This window comes from Thunnus maccoyii, chromosome 15, assembly GCF_910596095.1.
Source record: "Thunnus maccoyii chromosome 15, fThuMac1.1, whole genome shotgun sequence".
NCBI lineage: Eukaryota > Metazoa > Chordata > Actinopteri > Scombriformes > Scombridae > Thunnus > Thunnus maccoyii.
In genome coordinates this window covers 5,322,718-5,335,112 of record NC_056547.1, presented here as the reverse complement: position 1 = coordinate 5,335,112, position 12,395 = coordinate 5,322,718, and the positions used below count along the sequence as shown (strand labels likewise).

Below are 12,395 nucleotides of genomic sequence, written 5' to 3'. Positions count from 1 at the left end.
CCAACTTTAACACACATTTTTATGTCCCTCTGGAGCAATACGCCATATGGAGATGGGACACAGTTCAGTAAAGTTCAATTATAGGTTGCAGGTTTTTAGAGCTGGAATAAAAGCTGCCATGTTGCTTGCTGAAAACTGTCACCCATCTTATATTTACAATATCACCAATGTATTTAAACTACCAATTCTCAAGGTCCTCTTTTTGATTTAGGCAACATCTTTGGTGATAAACGGTAATCACTGTAGAGTTTTTGAAGTGCACTCTGACAAATCCTTGTCTTTCAACTTTTATTGTTGTCCTGTTTAATCCTAAATGTCAGCAGAATTTAATTATTAGGAATGTAAACAGAATGGGCACCATCGTGTTTACAGATTTCCAGGATGTCTGAGCAGGAGCAATAAGTACAAGGATGAGTAGGTGCAATGTGTGTCATTTATTTACATTGTTTACTGGCAAATAAGTGCTTCGCAACGACCACATAAATCACCTGTCCCACTTGAGATAACAACCCTCGCATGTATATATCAGAGAAAAGTGACTGAAATTCGACTTATAGTTGAAGGCTTATGACAGCAGAGTGATGACAGTTTTTAAATTATCATCTCATTTTCTGTCTTCTTTCCAGGGTCTCCTCTCCTCATCAGGTGAAGCACTGTGAGCCGCCAACCCTTCCCACCCCCCCAACCCCTCTCTCTTCTCCTCCCCCCACAGACGTCACCCACTACCCCCAAATCCATAAACCTCACCCGGCCTCACCTGCCAAACCCCATCTGACAGCTGCCACTGGCCCTCCCTTTACCCCATGGTGGCCCCAAGGCCCGCCCTCTCACTGCTATTGGCTGTCCTGGCCTGCACGGGGCCCGTGCGCCCCTCGCCCCCCCTGCTGCTCCGGCCCCGGGAGAGAGAGAGGGACTCGGGTGGCGTCAACATAGCCGTGGTCCACTCGGGCTCCTCCCTGCTCCCGGAGACGGCGGTGGTGGGAGGCGCGGGGGTCGGTGAGTCAGGGCCGGGGCTGGGGCCCGGTGTGGGAAACGGTCCAGGCGGAGGTGGAGGAGGAGGAGGAGGAGGAGGGGGAGGAGGTGGAGGAGGAGGAGGAAGGGGAGTAACGGATACAGCTTCGTTGGCAGGAGCGGCTGCGATGGCCTCGCTTTCCTCCTCCTCCTCGGCATCCCTGTCGTTGGCAGCGCTCGTGGGGGAGACGGTGATGACGCCTTCAGGTCAGGCCAACGTCATCTACCTGGCTGTGAATGAGAGCAGCCCAGGCAGTCTGCTGCTGCAGCTGTGTGAGCTGCTGGCCACCACACCACTGCAGGTAGACGTACTGTATACACACAAAACATAAAACAATCTGTCATTAATTTCTCTGAACATTTCCTTAACTATTGCACAAAGTTTAGAGAATGTTTCACGTATGTTCCTGTACAACATAACATTTTCAAAACATTTCAGTCTGCATACAAAGTTGTCTTGGATAGAAAAATTTCAGTGTTTCCTTAAGTGCAGGAAACAGTAGGCTGCAGCACATAGCATCACCTCTTGACCTCTACATACATTGGAGAGGTGTGATTTCAGGGTGTTGCCATTGTTTTTGTTACATTTTATATAGAGTTTAGAGGTTAGAAATAGATAGTCAGTAGAATTAAATTAAAGGGTACATATAACAGGTAAAGCCTACTTTACCTACTTAAGTTAATCAACCCTACGAGCAACCCCTTTCACATTAACATTACTTGTGGTCATTTGACTTACTCTTAATATAAAAATATCAATAAATGCAGCTTTAAGGCCAGAATTAAAACTTTAGATAAATGATCTGATAGTTAAAAACAACCCAACGTTAATTGCAAACTCTTTGGCTTCACTTCTTCATATCACTCTAGCTATTCCGTTGGCATAGATAGAAGGCTTTTTACATTACTCTTCAACATTTCTTTAATTAAACCAGTTTACCAGATGTTCCTGTAACATTTTCAAATAATTTCAATCTGCATAAAAAGTTCTGACGAAACTATGAAAGAGTACAATGGTGTATCCTGACAGTGACACATGTCAGTCCATGATGACACACATCTTGACGCCTGCAGTGTGCAGGCTTTCAGAAAATTTGCACAGATGTTTTGATGCATGTCATATGCTGGCAACCCATTTTTGAGTAACTATTCCATATTTTCCTTTCCTTTCAAAAACTTTTAAATACTATAGATCACTTGACATTCTCTCATAAAGTTCTGAGTAATGGGTTCTCAACAACATAATATAACCAGAATGTTCTGTGAACTTAACTATTTTTTTTTCCAAACCTTGAATACCTTTACAAAATGTTCCATGAATATAATTGAAGACTTGCTATTACTAGTAAGGTTCAGCTAACATTTCAGTAACCAAAAAGAAATGTTCTGGGATGTTATGGAAGCCATGCAGACCTTAAAGGGGACCTATTATGCTTTTCCCTATTTTCAGTCATATATATAATGTTACAATGTTGGATGTTCATTTTAAACATGGCCTATGTGTCAAATAATGAGGTAAACGAATGTAGACATTATCCCTTTGAATAAAAAGCACTGGCTGAAGCACTGTACTTTCAGCCCAAGCCGATATTGGCTCATGATGGATTTCTTTATATGGTCATCGGCTCCACACACAGTGTGCATGTTCACTGCTCCGCTCCACTAACATTATGGCATTTTTCCATTGTTTTGGGGGTAGTCGCGCCAAGCCATAACTGGAGTCGAGCTGGCACGCAGTGAGTGTTTTTCCATTACACAGCAGGGCAAAGTAAAATAAGCTGTTTACCTGTTGGAGTTGTGCTGGTCGTCTGCAGCTCTTCATCAAACATTACCACCACTGTGGTTGTTTCTGCGTATAGTATTCTCCTTGTATTATTTCTAACTGGTCCGTGAACAATGAGGCTCCACTAATTCGGTGAGGAACATGTTTCATTTCCTGTAAATTCCTCACAAAAAAAGTCTCCCATTATTGAGTCATTTAAAAGATTTTAATTTGAAGCAGTGAAGCAGGAAATGTTGGGTTTTCATCGGAGGTAACTTAACACGACTGGCAGGCTTTCGGAAAGCTGGCCAATCAGAACAGAGTGGGCTCATCGGGAGGGGGGCCTTAAAGAGACAGGACTAAGACTGCCTGTTAGAGACAGAGGCTGAACTGAGGGGCTGCATAAAGGGCCAGTATAAGATACATTTTTTGAACTGTGAACCATGCAAAGCTACTCTACTGGAGTCCCAGAATAAAAGTATAGAGCTGGAAATGAGCATAATAGGTCCTTTAACATGTTGCTGACACGTCTTTGTTTGTACCTTTGTTTATTCACTTGTTTCAGAGAAAATGCAAACGATTAGCTCGTTCATATTCATGTCCATTGTGTGGTTTGTTCATCTTTTCATTCATTCATTCATTCATTCATTCATAGCATGATACTTGTGGATGGGAGTCTGAGTCTGCAAGATGAAACTCTGAAAGCTGCTTGCGATTATACTGACCGAGGTAATAAAACACTGCATGATTTAATCATCATTCATGCATTCATTCATTCATACTATGACAAATATACTGTACAGTATTTATGTATCTATTCATTTATGTGGTCAGTGTCTAGCTGTCTATCTCTATATTGATTCCTGATGCCTGAGCAGTGGAAAGGCCTTGTTATAAACGCCTTACATTGAGTTATTAACTCTACTTGCTACATTTCCAGGTCCTCTCTGTAGCCTATTTGCATATCAAATGCTTCCCTGTGAGAATTGGGCTGTCAGCTACACTTTACTTCAATTTGCTCCCCTGAATCGCTACAAGAAAACAAGCGTTAAGTCATCAAGCCAGCCTCAAATCACTATCACTCCTCCTTGTATCATTACGTAAAGTAATGGCTATTGCCAGAACTTCATGCATTTATCTCTAATTCATTAACACTGCTGACAGTTATTTCTTGAAGGGTAATCACAAAAAAACAACCCAAAAAACCTGATTGCCATAACATTTGTAAAACATGGCTTTCTTGCAGCAGTAGTTCAGCATGTATGCAACAGCCACACCTATTAGTAAGCCCTGTAGAAACTGAGGTGGCCCATAAGCCAGGAGCTTATCTGTTGTTTCTGTGGTGTGAAGCAGCTTAAGCTGTACAGGTACAACACATACTCTTCTCCTGACAGGATGCCAGTCCACTGCAGGGACTTAACTCTGATTTTATCTCTGTGTGCATTGATTGCCAAGCAGAGCAGCAAAGCAATCCCAATTTTAAAAGCCTCCAACATGTTTTTCATTTCTTCATTAAACCTCTTAAACTCTTTTGAAAGATTCTTTAGGTAGCAAGAAATTTGTCAGTAGGATAAGAAAAACTTGTTGTAGGGTATGAGCGCTTATCTTTAATAATTTGAACAGTGTGTAAACATACACATTGTTCTAATATATTTTAATCAACTTTTAATTCATTCTTAGGGATTGGTGCATAAGAATAAGAGAGATTACAGCTTTGATGAGTAAAAGCTTGATATGAAGCTTATGAAATTGTGTCTCAATGAAGGTGATGTAATGCGTTTTTATCTGATGTGCTTTATTTCATTGTGCAACCTTTGTTTTACTTCAGGGTTTGGTGTTTGAGGAGGAGAGACCGCCGCCGCCAAACCGCGCCCCTCTCGCCCCCATGCTGGAGTTTGTCTCCGCCCAGACGGGGGTTCCTGTGGTTGCTGTAGGGGGAGGGGCTAGCCTGGGACGAGAGCCACAGGTAAAAATGAATTACCTAGCGTTGCATCATCAACCCAGCTAATTTCATTTGTACTAAATCAAAGACTGTCTGTGGCTTAGAAGATGAAACGCAGATACACGAGTGAAATGATTAAAGAATTACCTGTTGACCTGAACAGACCTTTTAGAGGTATTATTTTGGGGTGTTGCCATTGCTCTTGTTATGTAATTTTAATTAGAGATTAGAAAAATATATTCTGCAGAATTAAAAGTCGAAGTTAATCCCAAACTCTTTTTCTTCAATTTGTTGCATCTCAATTTAGCAAGCATAGATTTGACACAAAGCTTTTTCTCATACATCACTCTCCACAAAAAAATTACATTTTCACCTGTGGATCTTAAATCTCTAGGCTTGTGAATAATCTTGATGTACCAAACAACATCTATAACAGAGGGCTGAACCTCTTGGTTCTCGTAATAGGAGCCGAGTAAAGAGTTTCTATTTCCCTTCGGACAACATTCCCTTGTAGGAGACATTTATTTTCCAAATGCTCTCTATTTTCAGAAAACATGCTGTTCTGACCTCATCTCAGAGCAGTAATGAAGAAGGGGGAAATTAAATTTTTGTCAGAATTGCTCTAGTTCTGTCAGTGCTCCTAAGCTCATCAGAATCAGAATTGCTCCTATTTACTGAGTACTAAAAATATGCTAGTAATTGGATGTTATTGAGTGCACACCATACAGTTCAATATTTCAGTACTCTAGTGTACAACATATAGCATATATATACACACATACACACACACATATATACAAATTTTTAGTAATATTAATGTTTATGTTCTGATCATTTTAATTTTTTGGACAGCACAAAACCAGAGCTCCAGTGTCCAAATTCCATTTTGTTAATCACTGCTGTCTCACCTTGTTGTAAATGATGCTTGCATGGCCATTGTTACAGACTAATTAATGGGTGTCAGCTCTCCAACTGGATAATCTGTGTGTGACAAAAGGTGTTTTTTTTTTGTTGGCAGATGTGATAACTTGATCAAGCTAACAAAGCTGTTTTGCATAACAGGTGTGATATTTAATAATGTGGATTGTCTTTACAGTGGGATGCTGTTATTATGATTTTTACATGGTTGTAACATCAGCTACAGTGACATTTGATGCTACACACTAAAAATCAGCACTGTGCCATTGTAGAGCCTCTGAACAGGTCCTAATCACAAGGGTTAAAGTTCTCAGGCAACATGCCTGATTTTAGGCATAGAGCAGTTTTAAATTCATATAATACATAATTCAATACATTGTACACATTTCCTCCTGGACAACTTTTCAAGCTCACAAATCTTGTCTTGCTTTAATCCCTGCCTATCAAAAAGCAGCTGTGTTTATGGTGGGAGGAAGGTGTAGAAACTACATTTGAAGATATTCGACTTAGTAAGCCTCTTTCATTACATTTGTAAAACTCTATGAGCTTCTGCCACCAGATGTTAATATAAATCCCAGAATTTTACTTAGCCTGATATGGTATTTACCTTTTAATATTCTGACATACACTGCAGATTCACTGAGTTTTACCCTTAAAGTTCTAGTTTCTCAATCAAAGATGGTGATAAAACTAAGTTAAGATGATGCTATTGAGTGCCAAAGTGAAACCAAAACTTCCAGATCCTATTCCAGACCTCATTTAAAAATCACATTGACATTTGTAATAACACTTACAACTAAAAATCCTGCCTTGGACTATAGCCGTACTCCAACAGTATATCCCATACTTCCCATAAGCCCTTGACAATCATTGGTTACACGCCAACAGAAGAGGTTAGGTCATGGGTGAGTTTAGGGGCTGCAATGACTTCAGACATCTAATAACAGCAGGACAGAGAGGACAGAACGGTGTTGATGTTGTTATACAGCAAAGATTACAGCTAAAAAGTTGGAAAAATTACTTCAGAAGAAAGAGGGTGGAGGATTATTTAAATGGACAGAACTGAGATACGAAGACATAAGCTGCTGTGCTGATAAATGTTCGTGGGAGCTGTAGTTTTTTGTATTCTCAGTAAGTTATTTTGTAGTTAAAATTACAAAGGTTTCCATTTCTAACAGCAAGTGCTGTAGTGCAACGAGAATTTGTCTTATAATATGTATAATAAACCCTGGAAACACAATATATTTTTACACAAAGACTGATGAAAGTTATAAAATCCTTTTGTAACCGAGGCTAACATGGACATAATGTTAGGACTGTGGCTCTCTTTTAATCTCCAGAAGAGAGAAATAGTATCTCATTGGTTGAGCACCAGTCAGCTAACTGCCAGCGTGACCAGCACAAAAGGAGCTTTAGTTATAGTATATAAATACTTTATTTTTCATTCAGTCATAAACATGGCTGTTATGTTCTTGGAAGGCTACTTGATTGGCTTTTGGAAAAGGCTTCAGGCTAGTTTGAAATTGCAGAGTGAGGGTTTCTGGCACAACTTCACCTACTTCCAAGGTGCACAGAGAAGGGAGATAAGTCTAGAAAGATGAGAAATCCCGCAACACTTGTAGTATGAAGAACAACTTTATTAGTTGGGGGTGGTACTTGGGTTATTTATATTGTTGTACTATGCATCTTTCTGCTCCCTCTATACACAGCACTTTATAAAGCCTGTATGCCATATCTAATAGGCACATTTTTGGATGAACCCAAGTACCACCCCCTAGTTGCACCTTTCTAGTTAAGGGACCAAATATGGTGTCACCCATGTCCCTTCTTGGACAACGATTGGCCTGAAACCACATGAACATATATCCAACCCATCTTTGTAGATGTCCCATTGGCTGATATGTGTCTATTTGTATATGATTGGTTGCCTTTTATATTTTTTTTTTAAAACTTTTTTTTACCTTTTTTCCATGCCCAACTTACTTTATTTAAATGGTGTTTGTAATGTGTTTTATGATGACCCTGATGAAGGCCACAAGCCGAAACACGTTGGTCAACTAATAAAGTTGTTCTTCATACTACAAGTGTTGCGGGAGTTCTCATCTTTCTAGTTGGAAATTGCGGACAGAAAGGCTATAGCGTAGATAATTTAGCATGTATGAGTTAGTAGCAGAGTGCCAGGATTCAGTTGACTCTTCTTTTACCTCTTGCCTTTACACTGTGATTGAGACAAACATTAAAGGTTATGGCTCTTTAACCCTACCAACAGAGGATATAAAACACAATTGGGCATTTTTGTCCCCACAGCAGCTCTACCCTTTGATAAATGTTTGTATAATTAAACTCTAATCAGCTCTCAATTACCTTTGGGATGCTGAGTCATGCATGTTCCTAATACACGCCAAGAATCAATCAACCTTGTGTCAACAGTGCCTCTAAAACTGTGACTTGGGGACGCAGTGTCAGTCAGTCATTGTTTCTGGTGAGTGCTCACATGACAACAGTGCAAGTAGAGTATTTTATTTTAGCTCTAGCCTCCAAGGGGACACGGAAATTCATTTTTATGTTTCCTGCTACACCACCACTCACTCCCAGCATGTTCCCTGTGCGCGCGCCACTCTCAGTTGGGTTTAAGGAAAGTAGACAAGCTTACATCATAAATGAGACTGCTGGTTTGATACTTGACCTACTTCAGTGCAGCATAACCTCAGGTGAGCCCCGTCGACATGGGAAGGCAGTGTGATTTCCTCTTTGATCCGCTAAAGGTACACACAGACTGAGATTCCTGATGACTAATTTAAAAACATGTTCACTGCCTCTTTGTTTAATGGTGAGAAAGCACTAAATAATTAATTGCTAACAACACTGCTGAAATCTTTGGGCCATGTCAGAAAGTTCATAGACATACGCATGAAAGGTCCTTCACTTTATTTCAGGGTTTCAGCTCGTATTCATTAAAAATAACAACAACAAATAGACAAATTTGACGGATGATTTATGTGTCGCACTCTCAAGCACCGCCACCGTTACTGTGGTGAGAGAATAGAGCCGAACACATTCACACCGACAGTGAAAGCAGACGTGTTAAATGCAGTCGACAGTCTCTCCTTCCAGAAGAAGAAGATAATCTGTGTGAACGTGGAAGTTATTCAGTCTCAAAGCACTAGTCTGACATTGGTTATGACACAAGCTTTTGTCTGACCTCCACCGTCTGGATGAGAAAGTGTTGTTGTGAAGTAGCTAATTAAACACAGCAGGAATATGTTGCTAGCTCATGATTTAAAATCATTAACCTCCATGATTTCTTGCATTGTAATCAGAAGTGCATCATTTAATAACAAAAAATTGGAAATGCACAATAATACTGTAAAAAAAAAGTGGAATTTGAGCCAGGAAACATAGTACCAAGCTGGCTAAAGATCAGTGGGGTGGTGGCTCACCATTGGCCCCATGTTGGCAAGCAGTTCAGAATGTGAGTGAAAAAACAGGATTTAATGGAGATTTATCAAAGTAAAATTTCCATTGAGCAGCTGCTTTTGGCTTTCACTTTATGTTTATTCCAAAATAACTTTATTATTGGAGCATCTGACAACAGCACAGCCCAGAAAAGACTAACTGTCTGTTAAAACTGGACTACCTCTTATTTAAAAGTCAGTTTGTATATTATATATACCTATTTTAATGGCATTTGATGACTATATTTTTACTGTATAGTCAGTTCTAAAAGATCTCTTGGAAAGTTTTCTTGGCAAAAGTGCTTAAAGTGAAATTGCTTACATACATTAGAGTGATATATGCTGGTTTATGGCGGCTTGTCTACTTCAGACTACAACTCGCATGCATCTATAGTAGCGGTGTAATGGTACGTGTATTACAACCCCCCTAGTCTACAGCGCATGGACTTTTCTTTCCATTCTGTTCTTTTGTTCTAGTTTAAAAAAAAAAAAAACACAATAGATGGAAAGCCAAGAGAAATGACTTCCTCTTTCTGTCAGTGAGCAGCTCATCTCTTCAGATTAAATGTGACTGGAGCAGCAGGGAGGAAGGCTATCATTGTTTCATTCATCGACACTGAAAGCCTTATTCACAAGTCAAGGACTTTTTTGACAGAAAAGACTGTTATTCCTCTGTGTTCCCCTCTCACTAAAACTGAAGTCAGATGAAGTCAGTCAGCCACGAGGCAAAAAGGAAGAGAGCTGAAGTATGAGAACAGACAGAACTTAGATGACTACTGTATGGATACGCATATTCTTTCAAAATGTATGTGTTCGCCATCACAGCGTCCCTGAATTACAATATTAGTTTCATGACAGCTCAGCAGTCTGTGAGTTATGGCCAGTGGAGGAAATTGTCTAAGTAGTGGGAGAGAAAGTAAGGGTGTTGTCGGAGGGAAAGTGACAAGAACTTTTGTAATAGTTCTTATTATGGTGCTTTTACGTGTACTGAATGGCCAATGCAGATGTGTGGGATGATTGGTTGTCAATCTGCTGTTAATATTTGGGGCTCCAGTAGGGACAATCCTCAATCCTTACTGAATAGTGAAGGTGAGACCTGTTTCCCCTTTTTGTTAGTTATTTTTACTGTTTTATTTTTTAAAAATATGAGGAAAATATGTGTGTGTTTAGTGCAGGTTTCTGGCTAGCCAATTAGCATTTTAGCCAGCTATCAGTAACTTCTCTCGGTAGAGTTCAACTGTTTACTATCATTATTGATTAAATCTATGTTATCTCCAGATGAGCTCATGTTATCCTGTAAGGTCTGACAGTTATTTCAGAGATAATTTAGTTGTGAGAAGTTGTAGTTGTTGAATCTAATCCTCAGTATAGATCGAGTCAAAGTCTCCTCTCACCATTCCTCCTGTTTAAGGGCTCAAAAGAAATGACTGGTATGTGCCTGACTTTCATACTGGATACTGGAGTTTGTGTTCCATCATGATATGAGACTTTTTTACTTACCTTTAAAGGAAAACTACTTATTACAATTTTCATAGCTGTTGCTATTGGCTTTATCAATGCAAATTCTGAAATCTCAAAATGCAGTGACCTCGCTTCCAACGAGGTCCAACGAAGCAACAAACATGAGTGTTCAGAGTTGATAACAGTGATAAGTTGTCCAATTTTCTTGTGGTTTATCTTCATCCATACTTTATAAACATGAATTCAGGGGCGATATCTACCCACCTCAATGCCCAAATGCACTCATGGCTTCATGTTCTCTCTCCCTCCTTGCTTTCAGGAGAGCGGCTCCATCTACCTCCAGTTCACCTGCTCCACTTCCCTCCAGCTGGAAGTCATCTTTGAGGTGCTCGAAGAGTACGACTGGACCGCCTTCTCTGTGGTGACAACCCGTCACCATGGCTATGAGGACTTCCTGGCCATGGTGGAGGGTATGACAGATGGTTCCTTCATCGGCTGGGAGAAGAAGAGCGTGGTGACTCTAAACGTGACGGACGACCCTGGTGGGGCGCGAACCAAAAGGGTGCTCAAAGACAACGAAGCACAGGTGAGGCGTGGACAGAAACATGAATGTTGATTTGATTCATCTCTTAAGTGTGAAAATAATTTCTATTCTGTCAAGTCTTCTATCGAATTTTTGGCAGTGCTACAAAATACAATATTTAATCTGAGGACTCAGTGTTTCTGCAACACTTCTCACCGTCTACCTTGAAGCTGCTTCTCCTGTAGTCTGAGGTTGAGGTGACTAACATCTGTAAAGGCTCTACAGGCCTTGAAGAGTCAGATGGTGAAAGCAGTCAATCTGCAGATAAAAAAAAAAAGATCCCTTCCTCCATTATTACTATAACCTCCTTATTCTGCAGCAGCTAGCAGCAGCAGACACAATGTAAACAAACTTCTGCTAGTAAATGTAGCCTAGAAGCAAAAGACCACACAATTTATTAATTTCTAAACTGACCAAAATGATTTGCAGAGTTTTTATGTTGGTCAATGTTTTACAGCCAACTATCTTATTAGCTGTGTAGCCTGCAAAATTACATTAGCAGTGCACTTTTCTCCATGTGGATATTTGGTAGCCTGTTCAGCAAATGAAGAAGCAACACAAGACGTGTTTTCATGCTTGACCGAGGAGAAGGACGCATTTGGTTGCTGTTCAAGGCTCTTTAGGTGTTAGGCTGTCTTGTCAATAGCCTATGATAGAATAGTGAACATTACCGCTTTATCTAAATACAGTTTAAGATGAAAGGACTTGATTGGCTATATGAAAGAAACAATGGCATCCTGATGCACACACAAGGGACACAATCATGACTCACCTTATGTATAGAATACAAACTTTTTAGCCTTTTGGGTGCTGATCTTTCCTCTGTACGCTGTAGCAGAAGAAAAAAAAAACATGCAATTTAATTTCAACCGGCCTCTAAAAACTCTAAAAAAGGTTAATCATCTTATCCAGATCAATATATATGGAGTGCTCTCACTGACTCTATACCCAAAGTTATGAAATTAGAAGTTACTCAGGTGTTTTTAACCAGAGGCGAGCCATTGAACGAAGCTATAGCAGCTTACCTTTTAAAAACAGCCCGCTGCTTACAGCAAAAGCCTTACTTAAGGGGAGGTTGACTGAGGACAAGCTATTCATTTACACTGACATCCTAAGAGACTACTTCAAGGATTGAAGGAGCTTTATTTGTCACATGCACAGAGATACAAAGTAAAACATGCCGTGAAATGAAAGGGATGCTCAGTTACTGTGTAAGAATATCCAAGGGATCAACAAAAAAAAAGTAAATATATAAAATAAGAT

The 12,395-nt window shown here is 40.0% G+C and overlaps 1 protein-coding gene across 1 annotated transcript in view; it reads left to right on the top strand.

The window, feature by feature from the left end:
• Positions 1-1,109: 1,109 nt before the first annotated feature.
• LOC121913765 (glutamate receptor ionotropic, NMDA 2D-like) overlaps positions 1,110-12,395 on the top strand; it is a 153,376-nt gene continuing 142,090 nt past the window's right edge. Inside the window, exons 1-3 of the mRNA XM_042436564.1 lie at positions 1,110-1,313; positions 4,602-4,739; positions 10,869-11,135. Of these exons, the coding sequence (XP_042292498.1) occupies positions 1,140-1,313; positions 4,602-4,739; positions 10,869-11,135 (579 nt within the window). The 5' untranslated portion in view covers positions 1,110-1,139. The remainder of the gene's footprint in view (positions 1,314-4,601; positions 4,740-10,868; positions 11,136-12,395) is intronic.